The sequence below is a fragment of the Ursus americanus genome, chromosome 11, assembly GCF_024610735.1.
Source record: "Ursus americanus isolate L20-20 chromosome 11, mUrsAme1.1.p, whole genome shotgun sequence".
In the NCBI taxonomy this organism is placed as follows: Eukaryota; Metazoa; Chordata; class Mammalia; order Carnivora; family Ursidae; genus Ursus; species Ursus americanus.
Genome location: NC_142137.1, coordinates 44453734 through 44481423, shown reverse-complemented (window position 1 = coordinate 44481423; position 27690 = coordinate 44453734). Strand labels below are relative to the sequence as shown.

Here is a 27690-nt window from a genome sequence, read left to right as displayed (position 1 = left end):
TACCAGATCCGTTTCTGGAGTAGAGCACGCTGAAGCTTGAGCTCCACACTGGGAGCCCCTGCCTCTGGAAACTCTGAAGCTGTGCTTTTCAAACGAAGTCCTAGAACCTCTGCACTTGAATTTGACTGATTTCCCACTGCTCCTTGGGCACACTAAGATAAATCTGAGTGTTCTGGAACCCTCTGTGAAGACTTAAGGCCAAGTAGGCAACGGGCACAAGTCCTTGAGGAATTAGATCCAGAGTTAGAGCTGAGATTGGGTGAGACTGCCACACCAACCTATTCCCATGTTGGCCAAAAGAGGGGGACAGAGGCTAGGGAACAGGGCCGGTAGGTGTTAGACTTGTTCACTGACATTGGATAGTCTGGGGGTGGGAACCTGAAGCATGGAAACAGTGGTTTGGGCTTCTGTTTTTGTTCACTTGACCAAAATTCCAATGCCTCATGTATAATCCATATACTTCAAAGCTGTGATCTTACCCAAACTTGGGGGGAACATTATGATGTTGCCCAAAGGAAAAAGCCGGAAGTTAATAATAACGCCTGTCCGTTTGTATTGACAAAATAAGATGTCCAGACTATCGTGAATATGAGGTAGAATTCAGACTTAAAAAAGAAACAAGTTGTTGCATAAAGTTCTTATCTGAAGAACCAGGGCGTAGTTTTCAGTTTGATTGGAATGGGTGATAAATCATTTAGACCCAAAATGTAATCTGTTTTTTTTTTTAAAAAAAGCCAGATGTGAAGGTTTGGGGTTGTTTTTCCTCACAGATACATGCCAGAACAGAAAAAATGTCAGTGTCTGATGCCTGTGTACCAGTGGCATTGGTGGGTCCGTCCTCATCTTTTCTCCTTCCCGGCTCAAGAGTTCAGACGTTTACTACTTGCAGGAATGTATTTCTGTATGTGTATAAGTACAGAAAGCAGAAGAGAGGTGGATGTGTCAATTATAAACTTCCTACAATAAATTATTCCCCGTTCATCCAGAACATGAGGAATTGGGGTGTTCTGAAATACTGAATGTCTAATTAGCTCAGAGTTACACTTGATTTACTGCTTCTTAAAGAATGAGGGGAAAAAATGCACTTGAACCAGGAAAAAATGCATTTAACATTAAAATTACAATAAAGATAATTTTCTTTCACTCTGAAAACTGTTTGGAATTCTAAGAGTGTTAAGGTTGTCATTTGTAATACTTATTACCAGAAAAGGAAATTGGTTTTTCTTTCTTTCGAGTGGTTTGATTGCGAATAAATGAAAGTAAATGACATTTGAGTTTACATGGGTAACTGTCTTTTTCTCTACATATATTTCAGTAAATGTTGAAGCTCTTTGAAATCAAAATCCCTCATTCAGTTCCTACACACTCCTAATTCCTGTTTACTTGTCTGCTAATGACTTGGAAACAAGTTTAATTTTAGCTTTCTTTTCTAAATTGAAATTTTTATTTTTGGTGAAGACCGATTCAGTGAAATAACATGACATGGAGTCTAGAGGCAATGGAGAATAGGATCCTACAGCTTGTTCTTTCGGTGGGTTTCCAGGCATTGGTCACGTGAGAGGTTCCTCTTCTATAATAGAAGCTGGGTGTGCATGCAGCTCTGTTCAACAGATGACGCGTATTCCCTGCGCACAGAGAACGGAGCAAGCAGCTCACAAAGAGCGAGCGTGGATCCTGTGACTGACTGAGGTCACAGCTAACTCCCAAACCCAGTTTGATGGGCAGTTTCATCCATTGCCGATCACCATCCCCAAGTTTCTGTTCATAATTCCTAGCCAAAAAAAAGATGACTTTGTGTTTTCTCCTTTGATTCCCGCCCCCCACCGCCTGGAATCAAGCAGAAGTCCTAATGAGTCTGAAATAGCCTAAAGCAGACAACAGGTGGGAGACAGTGAATTTGATTAATCAATCTGTCCTGTATAATGAAGAGGCTAAAATAATATCTGTGATAAGTCTCAATGGTGGGGAGTTTTTCTATGAAAACAAGACTTAATTTGATCGAACCAAAAGAATGTGCATTCTAATTGACTTTGGGGCCAGCGACTCTTGGAAAGGACCTTAATCGCCACCCTCCTCGGTCCTCTAATCCCCTACCACTGGCCAAAACTTCAACTAAAAAGTGAAAAATTACCTTCTCAAAACCCTTTTCTCTCTCTGGGATAATGCACCATCCTTATTTTTTTGTCTGCCTCCCTGCCCACTCCTATTTTAGACCTTTCTCCTGCCTCCTTCCCTCTGACTGTGGGCTTCCCCAGGGCCCACATCTCTCATTTGTCCTCACACTCACAAAGACCAGTTCACCTGTGAGTTTCACTTGCCCTCTGCACCAGCCTGCAAATCCACGCCCTGGTCCTAAGACCTCACCTGGGCTTTACGCCTGTCCTGAGGTCCCAGACTCCCCCTGATCATGCTCCCTGGTAGTTTCTTGCTCGTCCCCGCCCTCCGATTGTTCTCCTACAGGTGCCTCCCCATCCACACTTCCAGCTGGTTTCCCTCAAGTCTGAGTCCTCATCACCTAGCTGTCCTACCTGGCCTTCCTGTCTCTCTCCTCCCCACCCTTAGCCTCTTCATCAGACTGAAGCTGCAGCGATGTTTTCAGAACATAAACCAGGCCGTGTCAAGCCTTCCTCAAAACTGGCCTCCTCCTCCCCTAGCCTTGTCACGCACTATCTGGACTCGCCAGCCCCTGGCTCTCTGACCTGTCTTCGGCCTCTTGCACTCTACCTCTGGGTCATCACAGTAAACTGACAGCTGGTCTTTTGTCTGAAGCTCTTTCTGACTTCAGTCCTTTTTTTGTCTGTTCAATCAAGTTTGTACTCCTCGGTCTGGTATTAAGGAGTAGACCTAATATATATTTTTTTTTTAAAGATTTTATTTATTTATTTGGCAGAGATAGAGACAGCCAGCTAGAGAGGGAACACAAGCAGGGGGAGTGGGAGAGGAAGAAGCAGGCTCATAGCGGAGGAGCCTGATGTGGGGCTCGATCCCATAACGCCGGGATCACGCCCTGAGCCGAAGGCAGACGCTTAACCGCTGTGCCACCCAGGCGCCCCTAGACCTAATATTTTTTACCCAACCTTCCATTCCTCACCCTATTAATACTTCTCTCCAGTAATGTCCACTTCCTCATTCATTCTTGCTCCCCTCCCCAAACTCTGTATACCCCCACTAACATCGTTTGCTGTCTCAGTTCCTGGCCTCTTGCCCCATTCTGTTCTCCTCACCTGCATTTCTCTTCATTTCAAAGAAGTCAGAATGGACTTTGTTTTTTTTTCTCCTTCCTTGAATCTAGCATTAAAGCCTACACTGGCTTCTCCTTTTTGGATTTTTAATGTGTATGAATTACCTCCTTTAAAATTAACTCTCTTTGTGTGTATTCTTATTTGCCAGTTGTTTCTATGTGCTTGTCCGTTCTCCACATACCGTAAGGACCCCAGGGGTGGAATAGACTTTCTCGTGCATGTCTTCTGGTCAATATGCTGTTTACTGTAGAGCGAGGCAAATCATAACTGTTGGTTATTTGATTTGGAATTGGATGGCGCATTCCTTAACTTTGTTTTTCAAGCCTCTGTCTTTGGAATATTTAAGTCTTTTCTTCTTTTCCTCCTAGAGATTCCATTTTTTAAACAACATTCAACTTTGTGAACCTGAAGAATTTTGACCATTCCAAGTCTTAATGCCACACCACTACTCCAGCGAATTTATACTACGACTGGTAACAATGACCAGAAGCCTGAAGAATTAAAATGCCAACAGCCAAACCTTACCTTAGCAGCTCTGGTCTATACTGTTTCCTCGCATTTTAATACATTATTTTGTTTTATAACCACTTCTAAATATTCTTGATTCTTTCTTTTCTTTTCTTTTCTTTTCTTTTCTTTTCTTTTTTAATTAGTGAGTTTTGTTTTTGTTTCCCGTTTACTTTGTGTGTACAACTACCTGCTTTTTATCACTCATTTTGATCAAATGATAGTGAACAAAGCCAGCCCCCCGCTGGTAAGGGGCTGTTTGCTTGAACAGCTGCTGTTGGGTGGAAAGGAAACTCTGGGACTAATTTCGATAGTGGCTTTCCTGTCTTCCAGATCCTTCCCACTGAATCCTTACCGAAAATCTTTACTGAGTTTTCAGATTGCAATAAATATACTGGATGAGAAAATATTAATACAGATTAAAAGCATTTCTCACATCCTGAAAATTTTCTAATGTTTGAGAATTTCATCGGGGCTATTTTTTATATGGGACCCTTTTTGACCTTCCAGTCCTCTGACTTTGTACTGAAAGTCAGAGAAGCTCCAGACTGGAGAATTACGAAGCAGCTCACTGACCACGCACTGTGTCTCGAGACCCTGTGGCGCTGCGGTGCCAACGGTTCTCAGACACATGTTCTTCGGCAGCATTCCAGAACCAGGAGGGAGGAAAAGGAGAAACTACCGTTTCCTCTCTTCTACTAAAAATTCAGGCAGCTTAAAACCTTAGTGCTCACTTTCTTAACATGTCCAAATTCCAGGACTTTCCATCATTTGAACACTGTGTAGAACACTTGCTTTGCATGAAACCTCCTTGTCTACTCGTAACACTGACCTTTTGTTACTGAGCAGGTTTCTCTCTTTCAGATAGTTGGATGATGCACATAGGTTTGAGGACACTGGGGAGACGAGCAGGGGCTGTGGTGGTTTTTTGATGGTTGCAAGGAAGCTATGCCATTTACAGCTGACATCGGAGACCTGATAGGGACCTATTAACGGCATCGCACATGTTTTCCTTCGCTTCTGACCCTGTGTATAGTTATGATGCCAGAGTAGATTTATAGCAGCTTCAAGTTGTATTAAATGATATTTTGCTTTCTGTAATACTGTTATAAAATAAAGTTTGTTTATTCTCTACACTTGTCGTTTCTCTTTTTTATAAAGGTTTAAAAAATAAACTGGAGTGATATTTGCTGTCGAAAGTCTTACGATGTGGTGAAATGCAGCATTTTTTAGAATCTGTAATTCCGACCTCTTGTAACGTGCTGCTGCCGCCCGCATCACCGAAGCGAAATGGCTAAGGCAGAAGTGAAGGTTTGGAAATCCGTTGTTCGGAGTTCCAGATTCCTCCTGCCTGCGCACATGGCCCATCGCCGCCTTTACACGTTCTCCAAGGGAAGATTCCGCTTGTTTTCCTGGTGTATTTTTTGTTTTGTTTTCAGAAAATATTTTAGTTCCGCCGTCTGAACACCCGTGTGCTTCATGTTCTGCTCCACTGTCCGGTGGGCCTTAACGTATCAAGCAGGATGGGTTCTGCCAAGGGCCCGCGTCCGTGTCTAATCAGGATGGTTCATTATGAAACTTTTGCCAAGACGCATCAGATTAAGTGCTCTGTTTTCTTCTACACATTGAAAACATTACACGGCAAATGACCAACAGGGTCTATTCTGTTTTAGAATGTTATGTAGAATTTCTCTAGTCATTTAAAGTGAGCGTGTTAAATACAATTTACACGACTGTCTTCTTTGGGCTCTGTTCCCACTGAATTATCTCTCACCTCGTGGAAGGCCCTTCTCACTTTCTGCAGAATTATTACAGAAACCACTCCTCTCTGGAGAAGCTGATCTCCGCCAGATAAGCCTTCGTGACATTATAGAGCCAAATGTGGTTCTGTGAATCTGTTTCTCATCAGAAAGCTTGTAGGGATAGCGTTCATATTTAAAGCAGAGGTTGGATTTACCGGAGTTCTTTGAGAACCATATCTGTCCATCCTTCCAGTGCTAACTGCCCTGATAGGAAGTGTCCACGGCAGCTCCAGTGACTAGCAAATGCTGTGTTTGATTAAGGCTCAGTTTCAGCTGAGATAGCAAGGACGGGGGGGAGGGGGGGTCCCAGAGACACCTAGAGCATCTGTAGGGCTTAGGACCCAAAGAGCAGTTGGGAACAGTGTTGGTAAGTAATGCCACGTGTAGCTGCAGCGCGAGGCTACTGTTCTTAATATTTTATAGTTCTTAGAAAATATTTCCCAGGATGTTAGCTTGTTCTGTAAACTGAGCTTTTAAAACCCCAAATGATCGAATAAGAACGTAGGTCAACAGTGTTCACTGAGGTGAGAGACATCTGGGTGTACTTGTTTATCTTAAAAGCCATATAATTTCAGGGTGATCAGCAATAATTCCTTTTAGTTGCATGGGGTTTTTACAGGTAGCATTTTACGTAAGCAATCCTGTGTGGAATGCAGGAAACAGCAGTGTGTTTCCTGCAGGCCACAGCTGGATAAAAAATGAGGTTATTTTGAAAATACATAGAGTTGGTAGATGTTTGGTATTTCACTATCATGAGTAGCTTCTGTTTTCTTTTATGATACATTGTGCATTGCATTATTCATTGCATACACTCCCAGTTCATGGAATGACTATCACCAGGACTCTAGCAATGAAGCAGACTGTAGCCATAACTACTGCCCAACAAGGGCTTCGTTAAGTATTTCCCCTTATTTATGGACAAAATTATTTGATATCTGAAAACATAATTGAGTATTCAGCTATAGGTAGGGAGGAGTGAGTTATGGTTGAGATGAAACAAGATTGTCCATTAGTGGGTAACCGCTAAAGCCAGGTGGTGGTAAATAGGGGTTTATTATATCATCCTGTTAAAATATTCCCTAATAAAGGGCTAAAAAAATACCCTAAAGCCCCCCCCCCTTTTTTTTAAAGTCCTTCCTCCACGTACTGTTGGAGAAGAATACATCGTACTTCATTGTATGTGCTCTGGTCGGTTTCCACCTGTCTTCCATGCTTGCACGGGACACTGGGACACTGGAATGTTACTGCTGAGACAGTAACAGGAGGGAATATACCTCAGTTAGTTTTACAGTAACCAGCCTGGACTTGGATGGATCCTTGCACGCTCCCATTCGTGTATTTGCTGGGATTAGGCCACAGTGGAGCACTGCCTCCAGAAGAAAACATGGCCACCTGGCAAGTCCTAGGTGCTGCCCTCCTGACCCTTGGCCACAGGGTCAAAAACGCTGACCCTGTGTATGGTTATGGTGCTAGATTATATTTATAGCAGCTGCAAGTTGTATAAAATGATACTTTGCTTTGAATACAAAGGCCTCAGAATCCTGCAGATGGACCTTTGATTCCCCTACTCAGAGTAACTGAACCATGTGACTTTAATGAAGGCTCTGAAATCTCTCTAAAGTGAGGTACTTCTGCATCTCAGTGCGGGGATATTCTGCTGGTTGGATGAAATAAAAGTGTGTACAATGCCTGGCGGAGCTCCTAGCACAGTAATACCCTCAAAACATGGCAGTCATTGTGAGTAGTAACAGCACTGTGCATGAGGTAATCTACCACTGGCAAATATATGAAGATCATGCCATTCTGAGCTATGTTGAGGGCTTTCCCTAGTAGAATTCTGTGCTATTCTAGGGTTACTTGGGAAGTCTGTTGAGAAGATTTTGTCTTTGAGAGTATGTGGACCTCACTTCCCTGAGAGTCCCACAATGTCAGGGGCCTCTTACGGTCTTCTCATGGTCTACCATGTGCAAGCAGCACAAGTACTTGGAGAATCTGGCTGCTGGCTTCCTAACCACAGACTCTTGGATGAATTTCAAGGGTCTGAACTTTTGCCAAATATATGCAAAATTGTGAGTGTATGCATGTTTCTTAGGAATAAATTCCTGGCTTTCATCAAATTCTCAAAAGGCTTCTTTATGATCTAAATAAAAGTTATAAACTCTGCTCTTAATAATCTGGGCTTGGGAATGTGGGTTTGAATAATTAAAACAGTGGAAAGAATTTTTGAATTTCCAATCTGTTTGGTGGTAATTATAAATAAAATATTTTGAATGCGTGTTTTCTGTTCTGTTGTTTGTCACTCATTTGCCAGGGTAAATACCATTGTATAAATTCTGATAAACTCGGAGGTCTCTTCTAATTAGCACATTAATTATAAAGTCAGCAAGAATCTCAAGAGTATTTGTTCTAAAAATTGTTTCTGAACAAGTCAGAAAATTAATTTCCAGAATGTGTTTTAATAGTTATAAATTCTGATTTCTGAGACACAATGTTGCCAAGGAACTTAAGATTTCAAGGTAAAGTTGTTTTTGGTGCATGGGAGTGTGTGTTCTTGATTTTGTAATTGCTCCTACATTCTAGAAAATACTAGAGGTCAAATTAGTTATAAGTAAGTTTCCTTTTTAAGGGTTGTGAGTAACGTTTTGGGGAACATAATGTGTGTCTTTCCTTGCCCCATTTTCTGTTTGGTCAACTTATATAGGTCCAGGATATAGAGGAACAGTCATGGATTTCAGTTTCCCAGCACTGTGAACAAGAGAGGTGGGACCTTAGTATTAACAGCTTTATTTAGCTCTGTAAAAAACAAAAAACAAAACAAAAAAACAACCAAAAAAGTATTCTTTGGTGAATTTTCATCGAATACATGGCAACATAACAAAAGCATTATTTTATCAAAGGTCTCAGGTTGGGAAAACAGTTGGGAATTCTTTCAGGTACTAGAACATTAGAAATAAGGTTAGGAGCCGTTGTGAGACCCTCTGGGTTGTGCGTGCATTCGTGGCCCCTGGAGAGAGGCTTTGGAGCACGGGATGGAGCAGAGTAGAGGATAACGTAAGGAGACTGCAGCCTGGTCTAGATGGCAGGAGCGATGGCAGGAGCCAGGGCTCTCCAAGCCGGAAGAACACCTTATACTGGACGGTGAGCATGTGAAGAGCAGGTGCGGCTGACTGGCAGCGCTCTGTGAAGCGTTTGACCAATTGAGTAGCCGTGCCTTCAAGCAGATGGTAGCAAAACCCTTTCCATGGGAAAACATGGTTCTGTTTCTCTTTACATATAAAACCCATGAATCTGCTCAGGATTTCATTGGAAATTACTCTCAACAGCCACAAAAGAAATGGGTCTTGCTTTAAACTCCTTGGTTATGCTTACTGCTGAGAACACGGTGTCTGGAGCTCATCTGCTATCACAGCGGCTGGGATGCATTTTCCCTGCGAAGGAAGAGATGGTGGACTTGCCTCCACCAGAACCAAAAGCCAGCCTCCCCTCTTTCCAGAAGAAGGTGGAGCCAACCCTGGTGGCCAAACCACAGATTTGGCTGGCAGCTGGGAATACGATGCATCCTTTCACGCCTTCTGTTAAAGAAAGCATTTTTATATAAGCTGATTTCCATCAGGGGCTAAAAAGAGATCCCTCCCAGAACTGATAGAATATTATTATTCCTTCCATATGGCATGAACACTGTTATTTTAAATTACTTCAGTCTGAAAGCCCCAGCAGACAGTTCCATTGTAATCAAATGCAATAAAACACAGAATGAGTGTCTTCAAACACTGAGTTTTACATTATGCAAGAAGGGCAAACGGAGACTAATGACTCTGGATGCTTGTGAAGAATTTGGAGTGGGGAGAGAGGTAGCTAAGAAAATACCCAGCACCAGTGGTGTGTTTTTGCTTTTGGTCATTCACACACTCTTTCGTAAGATTGTATGTCCCGACAGAAGTTGGTGCATTTCTTACAGGTGACCAAACTCAGTACGTTTTATGAAGTTAATCACTCTAATAGCTTATTAGATTCACATGCAAAGATTAGACTATAACCAGACTCACTCTTAGGACATGGGAAGCATCTTTTGTTGGTCTTAACTAGGAAACTGTGGTGAGCACATAGTACTCAATCTGTTTTAATGACCACTTTGAATTAAGTGTTTCTCTTTGGTTATCTATGTTGGGTCCTTGGAGCTCCCACTGGGAAAAAAAAAAGAATTCTGCTGGTGAAATGTTGACTTCTTTCCATATTTAGAAATAGCTCCCTGAAGGTTTGGTTTTAGAGGCAAATGTTTGAGCTGTTCTCCATATGAGAGTACATGCCTGTCCTGTTCTTCCCTTTGCCCACCAGGAAATTGCCAGTATTCCCAAGCCATTTCTTGCTGAAAACTGCCTTCACGGGTGATCCATATCTAGTATGGAGACTCCACTTGTTTTGTGTGTCATCACAAGTGTGGTGTGATTTGTGAAATCAGCTGGAAAAGGGAGAGAAAGAAACAAACTCAGGGCCGGAAGTGATGCCTGGAAGGACGCCATATTAGAGCTGCTATGTGGCAGGCGGAGGAAGTGGGAATACTGACGCAGAGGAAATCCACAGAACTCTCAAGCACTCGTGTTTTGCTGTCCCTTTGCTCTCTACCAGAGTTTCTTCACCTATAAAATCAGAATAATATATGCTTCCATGGGATCATGTAACAAAGATACCTAAGAATTTTATTTAAAAAACTGTGTCCTTCAGAGTAGACAGAGTCCTATAGAAGTTAAAAAGTTGCCAAGCATCCAGTCCATAGTGCACATCCAGGAAAATCCTGTATTCTTGGTACTCTCCGACGAACTGCTGTTTAACTGAGTCTCATAGACGTCCCCCTGGGTAATAGCTGCCACTTTGCAAAGTGGTTCAGAACAAGCTTTTCAGTATTCTATTGGTGCTGTTGTTCAAGTTTATGAACTTATTTTATTAGCTAAGCCATTGACCGTTGCTCTCTGACCGGTAGAATTTCGCTGTGCTTCAGCCATGGATCAGTCCCCAAGTCATGTTCTTTTCGTCCTCTGGTACAGGTAAGAGCCAGCCTTGTGTTTATGCTGGTGATGGGGGGTCTGCGACAGTTCTTCGTTAACTGAAAGGAAAATTTTCAGTTAGTACTTTGGAGGCAGCTGAGTGCCTGCCGTTGGTCATGGACAACTCATGCATGGGTGTTGGCCAGCGTTTCTGCAGGTTACTCAAGGCCAGGTCCCCAGAGCAAGGCCTGTTGCAGGGTCTCACTTCACCTCCCCAACCACTTCTAACAGAAATGTAAATGTTTATTTTGAAAGAGTGGCCCCGATTGTAGTGGACAGATGACAATTATAATAATTGTTATATGCTAAGTATATTTAATATTTAGCAGATTAAATGTTGATTAAATGTATTAAGACTCCCTCATTCAATAAGCATTGATAAAGCATGTCTGTAGGCCCCAGGACCTGGAACGTGGAAATGAGTAAGATTGAGTTTCTGTCCCTGGTCCTCCCTGCCCCCAGAAATGTGCTGGGCATTTAGTCTTTAGTTATGTCAAGTTAGTCTTCTCCCTTTTACATTTTGACATCCTTTACTAAAAACTGACAATTTCAACTTTTTACCACCTGCACATTCCCTGCACTTATACTTATCCTTTTCCCTCTTGATTGCTGATGACTAAAACATATATATGGAGTTCAGGGAAAGATGTCAAGCCATCTGCTCCTTGAGATGTTTTTTTAGAATGTAAGTTGCTGAAGGCCGGAATGTGATCACTTACCAGACCTTATTTTGGCTCTCACTCCATACAAAAACTTTCAGGCATTCAATAGACACTAAAAAAAAAAATGATTATTTGGGCAGTGTTGGTTATTTAGAGAGTAATTTGTCCTTGATCAAGGTGATGGTATTTGGGGGGCAAAGAATAATACTGAAAGTAGAGGTTTAGGAATCTCAGGACTTGGGGAGATAAGATAATCAAAACTTCTACTCTAGAAGGTAAGAAATGTCCATGGGTGTGGTTGATGAAGGATTTTCATGATGGAAAGTTCAAGATGCAGACCTCTGCCTCGAGAGCTACTCCCCAAGGCAATTGACAGAGATTGAAGAGCGCAGGATGCTAGAGAATTTTCTTTCTTCCTTTGTGAGAAAATTGATGTTGTCTACATACTAATTAAATTTGTATGCACCATTACCTCCCAAGGCTTCAAGTGTAGGGATCAATGTTGAGTGATTACAATACCTCCACATGCTTTCCATCACATCTTAAAATGCCTCTCTTGGCTGATGAACTAGGATATATGGGACAGGCAAGCTGATTTTCTGTTTCAGAACGTAGGACTCTGGGGTTCTGTGAACACACCAGTTAATCTGTCAATGTCTCTTTCTTTACAGGAACAAAATAGGAATGATTACACTTGCCATAACCCCGGTTGGAAGATTAATGACATGACATTTGACCATCTGGTTACAGTTTTTAAGTGGGAACTGCTAAATAAAGATACAAACTGGTGATTTTTTGGGGGCCAAGTCTTCTCAATTGCCCTCAAACTATAGAAAAGATATGACTACTTACACTTAGGCAAACAGCTACAGAAAGAACTACCCTGTAAGAATGTTCTTAAAGTTTTTTTTAAAGGACAACTTGGAAGATAACGGGAACAGATCTACATAAAAATGAAAATATGTTTAGGCTAAGGTTGTCTGCTAACACTGGAAAACGTAATCAGGAATTATTCCAAAAAAGGGTGCGCAGTTCCCGTTGGGGAGAAGAGGAGAAGATAAGCAAAGCTCAGTTGGAATAGAAAATTCTCGAGAGAGTAATACAGCGCAGGGTGCCCCTCAGCTGCTATCCTGGCCAGGTACCTACAAGGAATAGTACCCAGGGCCCTCACTTGTCCCACCCCACCACACTTGGGACCCAGTCTCAACTGAATGAAAACTGAAAACAGAGAATCCTGCTTTGGTCCAGTCAGCAGGGCAGTCCTCCCTTGGTATCCTGCAGATGGTGTCCTTGGCAAGCTGCTGGCAACAGAGTGCTAACAATTATTAGTATTTTTTCCAACAATAAGCCTCAGATGGGACCCCTACCTCATTAAGTGACTGATGCAGAGAGTTTTGCCGGCTCCTTCCACCTCCTCAGTTACCTCTCCTGTGCTCCTCACCTATAGCCTAGAAGCTCCAGGCACACTTCAGTGAGAGCCAACAAAAGGGGACTGTAGAGAAGAACCCCAGAAAGTGGAGTCTCATGACATCATTGTGGGGGCCCCTTCCCTGTTTGGAGGGTCCTGCTTCTAGTGGGAGTGCTCTGTTCTAACGTTGGGATAAGACTTAGAGGGAAAGGGCGGGTCATTCATCAGGCCATTGACCAGACCTGTAAATGAGGACAGAGCCAGAAACAGATTTGCAATGTCTCTCCTCCAACTTCTAACAGTTTTGCCGGATGTCTTCTGTGGTTTTCTAGACCTGGGATTGTTCTCTCAGTTCTGAAAGTCCATAGTAAAAATCTGTTCCAGAATCTTGGACAATTCCTGGTATATGGTAGCTTCTCAGATATGTGTTGAATGAATGCATAAGAACTCTTCCTACCCAGAAGTATGGTGCACGTTTGCAACAAGGCTCAAGTTGGTGAAGGGACTCTATCCAGGAGGCCTTGGCATTCACTGTGTAGAGCTGGCCTCCTTGCTTTCTTTTGGGTTACATGCTGTGTTGCAAAAGGTGGAGGCTTTGATCTCTAGACAGCTGACGTGGGCAGGGATGTGTCAAAGAATGAAGGTGTCACCGTGCGATGACCCTAGTACGCAGGCTGAGCATGTCCTCGGGGCCAGGCCCTGTGGGCACACATTGCCTGCCCTTTGTTCTGCATCTGCCCCATGTGAAGCCAGGCCACACTTTCAAGGGCAGGCTGCCTTCTCCAGGGTCTTCTGAAGGAATATGATGGATATGTCTGTACTTCGTAATTATCTACATTATCTAAATAAGTAAAAACTGTAGACCCATTTAATTTTAATTTTTGCAGATTATAGATATTCTCCCCCAAATGTCACCCAGGGATAAGTAAGGCTATAAAACCAAGATTCATCCTTTTTTGAAGAAGAGTCTGTCCCAAATACCAGGTGCCCTGCTGAACGATCTGACCTATAATAACTGATAAGTAGAGGCCAGTAAGGCACTCCATGAGGGCAGCTTTGTCGGTTGCTGCCTCATTTAATGCTTGATACGTTTTTGAGATACTGAATATTTATCTACCCCAAAAGGCAGCCAGAGATGAAACTTGGGAGTGACATGAATGATTCAAGTGTCTGCCTGTGACGTCAGCATCCTGGTACCGCTCCACAGGGTGCTCAATGTCACTGGGGGCCTGGCATGTGTGTGAATGACAGTGGCCATTGCAATAGCTTTAAAAGACTTTCAAAATGGAAATGTTTGCAACGGCTGGGCATTGAACCAATTTGGAAGGCTAAAATCCTATAGTTAGGATCCTGGGGAATTTCTAATTTTCTCTTCCTTTTTCAGAGGCTCTTTTCCAGGGCTCCGTGTTATGTTAATGAATAGCTGGGTGGCAGAACATCCAGTAGACTGGTCTGAAGGCCGTGAGGATAAACTAACTTAATAAAGAAAAGGATTTATCACATGAATGCTGTAGAGCAAGAAAGAAAACAGCTGGGTCGTTCAACAAGAGAGCTGTTCATAAAAATGAGACTAAAAATGAAAGGCTAGGAGAGTATTTGGGTATGTTATGATTGGAAACTTATGATTCTATAATGTGCTCCCTGTCCTCTAGAATTTCTTTATGTTCTAAATCTCATCTTAAAAGTATCCCCGGGACCCCTGGGTGGCTCTGTTGGTTAAGCATCTGAGTCTTGATTTCAGCTCAGGTCATGTTCTCAGGGTTGTGAGATCGAGCCCTGCATCAGGCTTTACGCTGGACGTGGAGCCTACTTAAGATTCTCTCTCTCCCTCTCCGTTTGCCCCTCCCCCCCCAAAAAGAAATATCCCCAGTTGTACTTCTATTTGATTTTAGGTCATATGTGATGGCATCCTTCATTCAAGATTCTGAATATCCGTTTATAGAATGGCATCCATAAAGGCATTACCTGGACTTGGTCAGTTTTTGTGAGAGAGGAATGATTTTCAAATTCGTTTTTATAATGCTTTACTATGACACCATCCCACTTAAATATTACTGCTTTTTTGTTGTTATTGCTAAAATAACTATTAACCTCTATGATATTAATCTAATGTTTGCTGGGCACATTATTAACATTTAGTCTGTGAAGTCACCATTCAGTTTCCTTAATTTAATTACAGCAGAATAAACAGTCTCAATCCAGGACCCCACTGCCTATGTGCAAGTCACTTTGAGCTCCTGAGTTGTTCTGTATTTTTTCCTTAAGACTGCAGTCTCACGAAAAGTTTACACCAAGCCCTCAACTCTCTATTAGGGCTTGACGTTTGCCAAACACCGTGGTAGCACAATGTTTGGCACATTTTCTTAATAGAAGTTCCATGGGTGAAAAAGAAGTGTGCGTGCACACACTCACGTCACACGCACCTAGATGTCTGTCAGGAAGAGAAGGCAGACCATGGTATGTGTTTCAACATTTGTGGAATATATTGCCCTAGGAGAGAGAGAGAAGCGATCACAGGTCAAAATTGCTGATTCACAGTTCGACTGTCCAGGGCGGGGTGGGGGAAGGGGCTGCAGCGAAGGGGTCCTCACCGCAGGCCTGCAGAGCCTCACTTAGGATCCACCCTGCTGAAAGGACCGCACTGCCTGTCCACCAATGACGGTATGCCAAGAGAGCGCTTAGTGAGAAGTACCTACAGATCACAAGCATGTATCTCCCCAGAACCCCAGAAACGCTGACGATGCGTTGGCTTGTTGCAAAGGCGTGCCATGGGAAAGGCCTGCGAGCCACCACACTCACCCTCCATCAGTTTGATCCTGAAGTAAGCAATGAGAAGGAGCAGCAGCAAAGTCACAGGCAGGAAGACCCCAGCAAGCAGGAACCAGCCAGGGAGCTCCCTCATGAACGCGGACATCACAGAGCTCATTGCCAGTCACCCAGACCCCAGGGGCCAGCGGGTTCACGCTCCGGATGAGGGCAGCTTTGCTCAGAGTCTGCGCTTGTTTTCTTCTGGGGTTCCGGCCTTTGCTCAGCACATCTCAGTGGAAATCTTGTGGACTTTGCTCTATTTCAATAGCCCCGTGAATTCTGAGAGGATTGCTAGGTTACTCTGTAACTCGGCTACAAAGTGTAGAGGACTTGAAATGTGATTCCTCCGAACCATTGCAAGAGGAGCATTTATCTGGCAGGGTTGGGAATGACACTGGGAGGCCTAGATTTATTCGTATTCAGGTTATCTGGAATGAAGAGTACCCGACTCCAGGCAAACCTCATTGTTACAGGTATTCTACTAATATATTCCCAGACAAGGGAAGAATTTTCCCTACATTTTCTAAAATGCAGAGTTGAAAATTACTTAGTAGCCATGTTCTTGTACCTATGAACCTGTGTCTAGAAAAAGTGAATTTTCCTTCATATGTAGTTGATATAACTAATATCAAGGAAGGGGGAGCAATACTCTTTCCATATGTAAAAACTCTTCCTAGTATGTCCTCCTCTGAATACTTTTCTGAGAGGGGCTCTGGTATATTTATTTATTCAACAAATACTTAATTCTACTAGAACCCAACCTCTTGGCTAGATGCTGGCTGTACAAAGAATAGTAAGTCATGGTCCCTGCTTTCTGACAGTAGAAACAGACACAGAAAGAGGTAATTGCCATAAGTGTTGATAGTGATGGAATGGATAGTATTATGACTCCTTTTCATTCTCGCCTTGATGTATCCGTTTTTGCTCACTGCTTTAGTAGTTTGTACTCTTAGTTATCTTCTGCTTACACATTTCTGTGGCCTGCCATAAGCAGTAGAAGGTGGGCCTTGAATGCTAGTGTTGTGGTTTGTGGGGTAACTAGAGAGTTTCTGGGAAAAGAAAGGGAAGTAAATCATTTTGACACTGACTTGTTGACTAAGTTGAGTTGCCACTGATTGCTTTAATGAAAAAAGTTCAAAGACACTGGTCTACTAAACTAAAAGCAACAGAAAGAATCATTTCCATAATGAAGGAATCTCCTGGAGAATTTGGGAAATTTGGAGGGGAAATAGACAGCCACCTTCTCAGGTTCATGTTCTAACCTCTTTTCATGTTGTAACCCTGTCCCCATCCCCACGTGGCAGCTGCCTGGGTGAGTGGCTGCCAGATTCTATCAAGCCCATGCTATTGTGAGTGCCTCTTGAATTCTTTCACCTGGAATTTTGCATGGCCACACAGAGTCTTAGTCCCCCTTGTAAAGCGGCACCCTAATTTATAAAATAAGAATGGAGAGCCTCTCTGGGATGCTTGGCTAGCATTCCTAAGCAGTGAACAGTAAACAGCTTCCTCTCAGAAGAGAGACATCTTAATTGCAGAAAGAGCCAATTAGAATAGCCAAGATTAAGTCAGCATCTGTTGTACCTTATTTGCTTCTCTTCTCCCCCTCTACAAACCCTTGAGTGGTGGTGTTGCTATTTCTCTTGAGTGCTTTCAAATGAGATGGCTCTCTGGTTCTCTTTCAGCTTGAACAGGATGCTAATTTGTAAAGTGTCAGTCTACAAAGAAACTCCATGAGCAGGTGACATTTACCAGGGAGATGTTAGGCAGCTGTTAGGAAGGCTGTTTGTCATGTTCTTTCTTTCTGTTTCATTCCATTCAGCGTTCAGGCCTTCACTGAATGCCTAGCAAAGGAAAGTAAGAGTAACAAGCAAATATATAAATGACAATAATATAAGCTCCTAACTTGACATATAAAGTGCAGTGGAAGCACTGAGGAGAGACTGATTAATTCCAGTTAGGGAACTGGGCCAGGTTCATTAAAAGGATAGCATTTGAGCTGAGCCTGGGGATGGGGACCTGTGGAACGACCTCCTTAGACAAATACGTGATGGTAGAGCAGGGCAGGGTTTATGGAGGACAGGGAAGAAATGAGAGTACCCAAATGATATGGGGTTCAGACCAGAGATATGAAGGTGGAAAAGTCAAGGCATAGACTCTTGAATGCCCTGCTAAAGACTGTGCTGTTTGGACAAAGGGGACCAATGGAAGGTCTTTGATCATAGAAGTGCACGAGCTGACCTGGGTTCACTTAGGTAGCCCTTGACAGAATGGACTGATGAGAAGAAAGATCAGAGTAGGCTGTCTCAACAAGATATCAAAATATAATGAGTCTGAGATGGGGGCGGCAGAGGGAAGGGAAAGAGGAGGACAGGAGGCTGCAGGAACCACATGAACAGTACTTGCTGAATAATTAGAGAGAGGGGTAAATGTCACCCATGATACTACTAATCACGGAGCACTTACTATGCATTGGGCACCTCATAAATACTCTATGGGTATCTTATTTAATCCTCAGAGTACCCTTATGAGGAAGAGACTCATTATACAAATGAGGAAATGAGGCACGGAGAGGGTAAATAACTTTCCCAAGACACATATGTAGTAAGTGACAGACTGGGGACTGTACCCCTGAGCCGTGCTCTCATCTACTGTCCTATGCCTGGCGTGAGTGGCTGGGGAGATGGTAGTGCTGTGAGGGGAGACCTGAACACAGGCTGGGCAGCAGGTTTGGATGGGGGAACATGGCTAGTTCTGCACTCATTAAATTGGAGGTAATGGAAGGGGAAGCTTGTGGAAGTCTGGAGGTCAGCAGAGAGGACAAGTCTTGCAGTGCAGATTGGGAGGCTTAGAGTACAGATGGCAGCGAGGCCAAGCGGGTGGAGAGAGTGCTCAGGTAAAAGAGTACCTGAGAATAAAAGAGAGACCAGCTGCAGACCCTGAAGAAGGTTCTCGCTTAAGACATGGGAGGAAGGATGAGAACCAGGGAAGACAACCAAAAGGCTCTGTGGGATAGGAGAGGAGCCCACAGGTTGCTAAGTTAGGAAATGGTTGCAAAAGGAAGCTCCAAGAAGGAGAGGGTGAGAAGTGGTGTCAGTGACTGGCTCTGAGCTAATTGTGACCGCCATGGAGAATTCTAAGGGGTGCAATGTGTGAAGTGGACTTAAAGGTTTACTCTTTTCTTAAAAAGGCTCTTTTGGGATAGAACTGACATAATAAACTATATGACTTGGTAAGTTTTTACCTATGTGTATATGCCTGTGAGCTCATCATCACAATCAAATGATGGACCTATCCATCACCCCAAAAGTTTTCTTGCATTCCTTTCCCATCTGTATCTCCCGCCCATCCTGCTCCCCCAATCTGCAGTCAACCCCTGATCTATTATCTGTTACTATGCATTAGTTTACATTTTTTAGAATTGCATACAAATGGGGTCATATAGTATGTCTCTTGTTGGCCTAGCTTCTTTCACTTGGCATAATTACTCTGATACTCACCTATGTTGTCGTGTGCATCAATACACAGCTTTATATTGCCAGATAGCTTTTCATTGTGTGGATAGCCATCTTCTACCCATTTATCTGTTGGTGGACATTCGGGTTGTTCTCCATAGTAGGCCACTACAAATAGAGCTGCTATGAACATTCCTGTATAATTCTTTTTATGGACGTGTGCTCTCATTTCTCTTGGGTAGATACCTAGGGATCAAATGGCTGGATTGTATGGTAAGTGTATGTTTAACTTTTTAAGAAACTGTCAACCTGTTTTCCAAACTAGTTATGTCATTTTATATCTCTTCCAGCAGTGTTATAAGAATTCTAGTTTCTTTACATACTTATCAACACTTGGTATGGTCAGTTTTTTGGCAATTCCAGTGATAGGTAGTAGACTCTTACTGTGGTTTTAGTATGCATTTCCCTAATTATGTTAAACATCTTTTCATGTACCTGTTTGCCATTTTATGTATCTTATTTCATAAAGTGTCTGTTTAACACTTTTGCATGTTTTTTTTAAAAAAAGTAGACTATTTTCTTATTGAGTTGTGAGAGTTCTTCATATATTCTGGATACAAGTCAATTATTGTATAGATGATTTGCAAGGATTTCCCCCCCCATTCTAGCTTTGTCTTTTCATTCACTTACCAATGTCTTTGAAAACACAGAAGTTTTAAATTTTAATGAAGTCCAGTTAACCAATTTATTCTCCTATGGATTGTGCTTCTCGTATCATTTAAGAAATCTTTGACCAGCTCAAGGTCACATAGAGTTTCTCTTGTGTTTTCCTCTAACAGTTTTGTACTTTCAGCTTTTATATTTAGGATTATGATCTATTGTGAGGTAATTTTTATATATGATGAGAGATATGGGTTAGAGTACTTTCTTTTTGCATATGGGCCTTCAATTGTTCCAGCACTGTGTGTTGACAAAGCAGTTCTTGCTCCTGAATTGCCTTTGCACCTTTGTCAAAAATCAGAAGTCCAATTATTCCTGCACTCTGTATTCTCTCCATTGATCCTGTTGTTAATCTTTACACTAGTGCCATTCTGTTTTGATGACTGCAGCCTTAAAATAGGCCCTGAAATCAGGTAAATTTAGCCCTCCAACTTTGTTCTTTTTCTAAGTTGTTTTGGCTAGTACAGGTCATTTTCATTTCCATATGAATTTTAGAATTGCCTTGCCAATTTTTGTAAAAAGTCCTGTTGAGATTTTCATTGAGATTGCATTGTATCTGCAAATGAGCAGAGAACCAATATGACAAGAGAATTGATATTTTAACAATAGGGAGTCTTCTGACCCATGAACATCACATGTGTTTCCCTTTCCTTTGGATCTTCTGTAGCTTTTTATAACAATGTTTTGTAGTTTTCAGCATGCTAGTCTTGAACATTTTTGGTCAGATTTATGCCTAAGTGTTTCATATTTTTTATGCTGTTGCAAAGGGTATTGCTTTTTAGATTTTGATTTGTGATTACGGCTAGTAGTAAAGGTTTTCCTAAATTATGAAAAACGCCACACCACTGGGAACTTCTAGAAGATTAAATATTAGAATTGATTAAAACATCCTTCAGAGCTTGGGAACTTTTATTTATAAAGGATCTTATCCCAATCCAAACTGGTTGCTTGGAGTTTTATTCAGTAGGCATAGCAGCTATAGAAGGATGGAGATGGTGGAAACCCTGGTAATCTCTTTGATTTACTGGAATTCAGGGTGGGATTCCGTAGGCAATGTGCGATTTCCTACCATAATGACAGCAAATTCTTTACCTGGCTCTGTACCATGTAGTAGGAAATATCATTTATATCATTGGAAAATATACATCTGTGAAGATTGAAGGACATAACACATTGGGGATTATACTCTCATTGATTTCCTTAATAGCAAATGCTCCCATTGTTGATTTTACATGATTATTTAAGAAACAAGTGTTTGCGGATTTTGATATTTGGGAATAAAATTCCCAGGGAACTACTCATACACCACCTATTATACTCTTAGTGAGAGCCAGGCAAAAGCCTTCCTTAGATAATTGTGACCTATTGCAGGTAATACCAAACCCACTAAGCCTCTGATTTGGATTCTGCATTAGTCTGCCTGAGCCATAAAGAATGACTCATTCTAATGACATGGGCAAAAGCCTACCTTGGGTATCTGTGACCTATTATAGATCATATCAAGCCCACCAGGGCTCTGCTTTGGATTCTGCATCAGTCTGCCTGAGCCATAAAGAATGACTCATTCCAGTGACATGTCATAGGCCAACGAAAGTGCCGAAGTCCATCAGTGGAAGGTGCCCAAGTGCCATTGACTGATACCTGAGATAGAAAATTATGTACAGCTACAAAACTTATACAAAAAATTCAGTATGAACAAAAACTAGTGAATTTCAAAGAAAGTGTTTTGATTTAATTATGTGCATGACGTTTTGCTGAAATGAAGCATCACCCACAAGGTAAATGTCATACCGACAGCCCTTTTGAGTAGGAAAACCTATATTCTTTGGTCCCTTATTAACTGCCCCTTCTAGCTTGGCTCATAACTAAATACTATGACCTGTCACCAATACTACGGTCCACATAAAAATGAGTGCTCTGGAATCATGTAGCAGTGATGGGTTATAAGTGTCCATTCAATTAAAAAAAAAAAGATGATTACGGAAGAGACAATACAGAATCTACATTCTTTGTGAACTTTGTGAGAAGGTCCACCAGCTTTTATTTATTCATATTTGCAGGCAACAAATATTTATTAAGGTCTTAACACATGCCCTGGAGGCACTGATTTGGAGACTAGGAACTTATCTCTGGTTAAGACCAATTCCCTGTCCCTACAGAACTTACATTCCAGTGGAGTAAACACACAGTAAGCGATAGTAGGTACTAGTTATCGAATGCGTGTACTGTTCTAGGCAGTAGTCTAAGCATTGCCTGTGCGGTGTCTCATTATAGTCTTACATCAACGCCTTTGAAGTAAAGGCCGTTTTTCTCATCACTATTCTACAGACAGAAAAGCTCCTGGAGTTGTCATAACTCATCAAGGATTACACCACTAGAAAGTGGCAGAGTCACGATTTGAACCCAGAGCCCAAACACTTATCCACTGTACTCTACTCTTCTGCTTCTCAACCTCCTAGAGACAAGAGTCTGGAGGCTAAAAATCCAAGATAAAGATATTGGCAGAGCTGGTTTCTGTTGAGACCCTTCTCCTTGGCTTGTAGGTGGCTGCCTTCTTGCTGTGTCCTCACTTGGCCTCTTCCCTCTGCACAGGCACTCCTGGTGTCTCCCTTTTCTTAGAAGTGTACCAGTTGTATTGGATTAGAATCCCACCCTCATGACCTATTATACCTTCTTGCTTCCTTAAAGGCCCTAGTCACATTGGGGGTTAGGGCTTCAACATATGAATTCTGGGAGGGGACACAATTCAGAAGTTTCTCTGAAAAGGTGACTTTTGAGCAGAAACTTGAATGAAGTGAAAGGAGTCATGTGCATAATTGGAGGAACACGTTTCTAGGCAGAGGGAATAGGAAGTACTAAATTTCTGAAATGGAAATGTTTCTAGCATAATCAAAGATATGTGATGAGACCTATAGTGCCTGGAGCACATTGAGAAAGAGGACAAGTAATAGAAATTACACTTTAGTGAAATACTAATCTAGAAACTTGAAAACACTGACAATAGGCCAAGAAAATGTGCCCATCTCTGTGTCTAGTCTCTGAGACTCCAATTCTACCACAATTCATTAAACATTGCTTGGTTAAATGGTTAAATATAGAGAATCCTGGGGTAAGTAGGTTTCTTGATTGCAAGGTTTTGTAGAGCCTTTTATCTGGTAGGGTGCATTGTGAATCCCCAAGAGGAATACTGCATGAGCCTTTTCCAAACTTACTGGACCATCAAGTCCTTTTTGCCAGGAGACTCCCAGGAGATTAAGGTCTACAGACCATGCTTTTGGAAATGGGCCACTAGATAAGATTTGTCTCAATGCTCTGACCATAAAGCTTGTCCCTAAGTATCAACATATAGGTTTAAGAATCTTAGGTAGGGAACAGTGGATAAGGAAAAAATTATGAGAAATTATTATGGTGGAGTTTTTGGGTTTTGTTTTTGTTTGTTTGTTTGCTTTTGTTTTTGTAAATTGTATTAGCACAAACCAGCCCTAACAATTCAAGAAGCATCAACATTGTCTCATTCATGAAATTTTTCCAATTGTCAGCCCATTCCACTTCGCAAGGTTATTTTGTTCATTGGAAAATGATCATTAGAACATGCCCACCTGAACACAGATTCTTTGTAATTGCACCCCATCTAGGGTGGCCTTAGAAATTAGATGTTTCTCATCATTAGCAATGAGCTGTAACAGAAGTGGGTGGCTCTCTGGGATTAGTATGAAAGTGAATGTTTGCCTTCCAAGTGCCAGGGAGATGAGGACATTTTGACACACCAAGAAGTTGTTTGTTCCTTGAACAGATTTGGAATCTCAGAGATGGAAGTCCTGCCAATTCAGGTTTTTTTCTCCCTTGACCCACTGTGTTTTGATCAATCAGTATGTTTATGAAATAAGAGATCAGAACAGAGACTGATTTATGCTAATTTAAGTTAATAAAGTTTAAATACCAGCACCCCTCATTTGCATAGGCTCTTCCAGACCCAGGGAAGAATACTGAAAATATATATACTTGGGCATAGTTTTTGTAAAGTTTCAAAAGAAAAATATACTAATTGCAATTGATTAAGACTAATTGTCTTTGCACCTCAACTTCCCTTCTGCCATGCTCCTTGTGTCATGTACTGTTGGAGCAGCCACAGACATATTTGGGACAGGTCTTGGGAAAGATGATCTGGGGACACATTTAATTGAGTTAATAGAAAGTATATGTGGTTTTCAGTCATTTCTGTATATAGTTAAGTTGTCTCTAGCTGGGGTGTGTTAAAGGCTTCTGGAATATTCCTACCATGCACTGTGCAGTAACTTTTAGTGGGTGACCTAAAATTTCGGGGGCAAAAGGTCATACCTCAATTTAAACATGTCCTATGGTAGTCAACTTCAGGAGTATATGGGAAGTGGGAGAGAAATAAGGTTTGAAATATATGGAGCCAGATCAACTCTGGAAAATTCTTCCAAATATCATGCAAGTAAAATTACAATTGGAAGATTTGATTCTCATTCGTGCTCAGTCAAAATGAAATTTATATTCTACAGTGTATATACAATTACAAAACAAAGTATACATTTTGGAGTTAATTGGGTAAAATGGAATTTTTCAGAACTGTGCCTGAGGACAACAAGGGTTAGCAATAGTCCTAGAAACAGTAATTGTATCTTTGTGGGATTTTACAGATCCCCAAGTATTGGATTACATTTTGGTGTGTATGATGGATTTTGTCTTGACTAAGTGGAGCAGTTTTGGGCAAAAAAGCGCACAGAACTGACACCTGGCACAGCAGGTTCCTGAAGAAACCTGTGTTCTAATACCAAAGTATACGTGCTTATGAAAGTTCAATGTAGGTAATATAAATTTTATTATATGGTTATATAGCACAATATAATATAATGACAGTTTTAAAAAAACATTTAATTCCTCTTGGGATGCCTTGATTTCAGATTAGTTTTGTTTTTCAAAATGATTGATCATACCAAAACTCAAATACAATAAGAAGGAAATCCCTAGTGGAGGCCAAAATCAAAAACTGCAAGATGGACAGAAGCTCCAGAATGTAAAAAAAAAAAAAAAAAAAAGAAAAGAAAAAGAAAAAAAGTTAACTTTTTAAAATTTGTAATTTGTGATTTCTTTTCTCAGTCCTTGTGAATATTCACTTTCATACAGAATTTTGTGTCTGCAACTTTGTATTTTTTTCCCTGAAATAGGGAGCCCCCCCAACTAAATGCAAAGCTTCAGACCTGTAAAACCTGAGTCTACTACTGAGTAAGAACGGAAATTTTCCAGAGAAGAAAAACCTGAGCGCAGTACCAGACAGCCTTGTAGACCATTTTGTGATTTCAAAATTCTCTAATTTGGGCTTCTTGCCATAATTCCAGAAGGATAATGACCCTTCTCGTTGGTATTTCTGGCTCTTTGCAGGCTCTGGAAGACACGTCTGACTTAGTGGGCTCTCACCAGAGGAACATTCACCAAAGATGGTGGTGTTCAGTATTGGGGCATGGGGGTGGGAAGGTGGCGGGGTGGGGGGGTTGAATTGATACCACAGACTTTGTGCAATAAAGTCAGAGAGGAGTTCTTTTTTTTTTCCCGCTTTAGAACAGTTACCATTTTTTAATTAATTAATTAATTAATTAATTAATTTAGAGCATTCAAGCGGAGGGTGGGAAGGGACAGAGGGAGAGGGAGAGAGAGAATCTCAAGCAGGCTTCACACTCAGCTCAGAGCCTAACTCAGGGCTCGATCTCATGACCCTGAGATCATGACCAGAGCCCAAATCAAGAGGTGTAGCTTAGCCAACTGAGCCACCCAAGCACCCCTATAATTACCACTTTAAATCAAATTCTCTGAGAGCGTAACATGCTCACTACAGAAGAGCCGCCATTATTATTCTGGCAATCCACACTGCCCAGTTCTCCAAGGGTTATAGTTTATATAAAATATATACACATTTGTATAAATCTAAATTTATGTTTTATAACATGTTTTCAAAAATGTACCGTGTGTCAGGTCATGAAATCAATTTAGTGTGTCTCAGCCACAATTTTCTAAAAAAATGGAATGAAATGGAGAAAAATATTTGAATGTATTTCATGTGGCAAGAGACAACTGTTTTGTGAAACTGGTTTTAGTGGTGTGAACACAGTGTGTGTGTGGTGTGTGTGTGTATGTGTGTGAACTTCATTTCTTACCATTAAGAAATGGTAAAAGTTTGAAAGTCATTGTTACAAGGCTTATACTTTTAATGAAAGTTATGAAAACGTAAGTATTCACGGCAGAGCATGGCTTTAAGCAGAAATGAAATCTAATCCAGATATCCTTGATTGATTTTATGCTTTTTTTTTTTAAAGATTTTATTTATTTATTTGTCAGAGAGAGAGCACAAGCAGAGGGAGCAGCAGGCAGAGGGAGAAGCAGACTCCTTGCTGAGCAGGGAGCCTGATGCAGAACTGAATCCCAGGACCCTGGGATCATGACCTGAGCCAAAGGCAGGTGCTTAACCCACTGAGCCACCCAGGCGCCCCTATGCTTCTTCTTCTTCTTTTTTTTTTTAATTGGGAGTCAACCTTTTCCCACTAAATGATACTATTTCTAAATGTATGTCGCAGAGAAAATAACATAATGCCATTACCCAGATTTATAGCTGGCCGTTGAAATACAAGTCAGAATGCTCCTTTTAGAAAAACCATAATTTTATTTCTATTTCCCTTTAGAAAAAAGCCCTTATGCCTTCTGCGGTATGCAAACAGTTCATCCACAGTGCCATTTAAACCCGTGCTTGCAGATGACTGACAACTCTGTCGCATTGCACAGCCCGGCTTTCTGCTAGAGCGCTGCACTTTAAAACCTCGTTCCTGCGATGGAGGCTAAGTTCTTTCAGGAGCAGAGTGAGTATAATGCACAAGTCTGTATTAATCACTAGAGGTAACCTACCAGGCCATTACTAGAACTTTCTGCCAAGGTAGTAACAGGAAAATAACAGCTGTTTGTATAAGGAAACTAGGAGCTCATTTGCACAGCTACCGGAGGCAATAGGGAGATTAATGCATGTTGTCAGTTCTACAAGTTTAATTTGACTTGCGCTAAAATAGCATCAATACACATTGCCCCTTGCCATTCATTTCTCCTGAATGCTGATTAATTTACTCTCATTTCACCCTGAATGCTGCCAGGCAGGAATGAGTTGTAGCCATCTGGCCGTCCTATTTTATCTTCCCCACTGCCCCTAAAAAGAAGCAGAGATGGGACATTCTTTTCATGGGCATCCATCCAGCTGCTCAGAGTTCCCAGGCCTCCTTTTGGGGAATCTAGGGTAGATGGCTGTACAGACAGTGGATTCCTGAACTGGCACACAGATTTTGTGTTGGAGCTGGAAAGCGAAAGCCTCCTAATTTCAGAACTGGCGGGGGGTGAGGGAGGGGGGATGGGAGGGGAGGGGTCACAGATCCTATATATCAGAGTTAACGGTTAAGCTTCGTAAAAAGAGATTTGCAAAGTGCAGCTACTGTTACAGAGTGGTATTTTGTAGACGCATAATAATACAAAGTACACAGAGATAAGGCTCTTTACAGACATATAAAGCAATATTGTTAATATTGTCTTAACTCCTAGAAGAATGGGAAACCATCTGGTCTCAGTAATTGCTTCCAAATATAATTTATTTTCTTTTCATGATATTTTCAGAACAATCAGACATATTACCTCATTATGGGTTAAAGAATAATAAATTAGACTGACATAAAATTAGATTCTACTCCAAGGATACTATTTTTTTAAAAATCAGGTTTATTGAGGTATAGTTTACATATAATAAATTCTGCCCATATAAGTCTATATTTCAATGGGTTCTGACACATTTATATACTCATACAATCACTACCACAGTCAAGATATAGAATATTTCGACCAACCCTCAGAATTGTCCGTGTGCCCCTTCCCTGTCGATTCTTCCCAGCCCCAGCACCAGGTAACCTCTGATATTCTTTCTGTCAATGTAGATCAAATTGACTTTTTCTAGAGTTTCATAGAAATGGAATCTTAACAGTATATATACTTTTTAAAA

At 41.5% G+C, this 27690-nt stretch overlaps 2 protein-coding genes and 1 long non-coding RNA gene across 25 annotated transcripts in view; 2 read left to right on the top strand and 1 right to left on the bottom strand.

The window, feature by feature from the left end:
• EPB41L2 (erythrocyte membrane protein band 4.1 like 2) overlaps positions 1 to 4883 on the top strand; it is a 208470-nt gene extending 203587 nt beyond the window's left edge. For all 14 annotated transcript variants that reach the window (XM_087865492.1, XM_045805563.2, XM_045805562.2 and 11 more), the window contains one exon: positions 3611 to 4883. The gene's annotated coding sequence lies outside the window, so the exon portion shown is untranslated. The remainder of the gene's footprint in view (positions 1 to 3610) is intronic.
• A 5339-nt stretch (positions 4884 to 10222) lies between these two features.
• SMLR1 (small leucine rich protein 1) lies at positions 10223 to 15679 on the bottom strand. 6 transcript variants are annotated; one of them, XM_045805620.2, is made up of 2 exons: positions 15463 to 15679; positions 10223 to 10652 (listed from the first exon to the last, which is right to left on the bottom strand). In XM_045805620.2, the coding sequence occupies exons 1-2, from the start codon at positions 15587 to 15589 to the stop codon at positions 10567 to 10569; spliced, it is 213 nt and encodes a 70-aa protein (XP_045661576.2). In that variant the 5' UTR covers positions 15590 to 15679; the 3' UTR covers positions 10223 to 10566. The 6 variants fall into 6 exon arrangements, 1 of the variants encoding a protein (XP_045661576.2); XR_015726113.1 differs by having other exon boundaries at positions 10566 to 15153; positions 15463 to 15539; XR_015726117.1 differs by having other exon boundaries at positions 10566 to 11367; positions 15463 to 15529.
• A 9-nt stretch (positions 15680 to 15688) lies between these two features.
• Positions 15689 to 27690, top strand: part of LOC148109276 (uncharacterized) — a 58854-nt gene continuing 46852 nt past the window's right edge. For all 5 annotated transcript variants that reach the window (XR_015726119.1, XR_015726121.1, XR_015726122.1 and 2 more), the window contains exons 1-2: positions 15689 to 15944; positions 26342 to 26515. This is a non-coding gene — a long non-coding RNA (uncharacterized LOC148109276). The remainder of the gene's footprint in view (positions 15945 to 26341; positions 26516 to 27690) is intronic.

Coding starts and splice junctions, on each gene's coding strand:
- SMLR1 (XM_045805620.2), bottom strand. CDS start 15,589: ATGAGCTCTGTGATGTCCGCGTTCATGAGGGAGCTCCCTGGCTGGTTC. Junction 10,653..15,462: donor CAGGATCAAACTGATGGAGG/GTGAGTGTGGTG, acceptor TTTTCCTTTCAG/TTAACGAAGAACTGTCGCAG.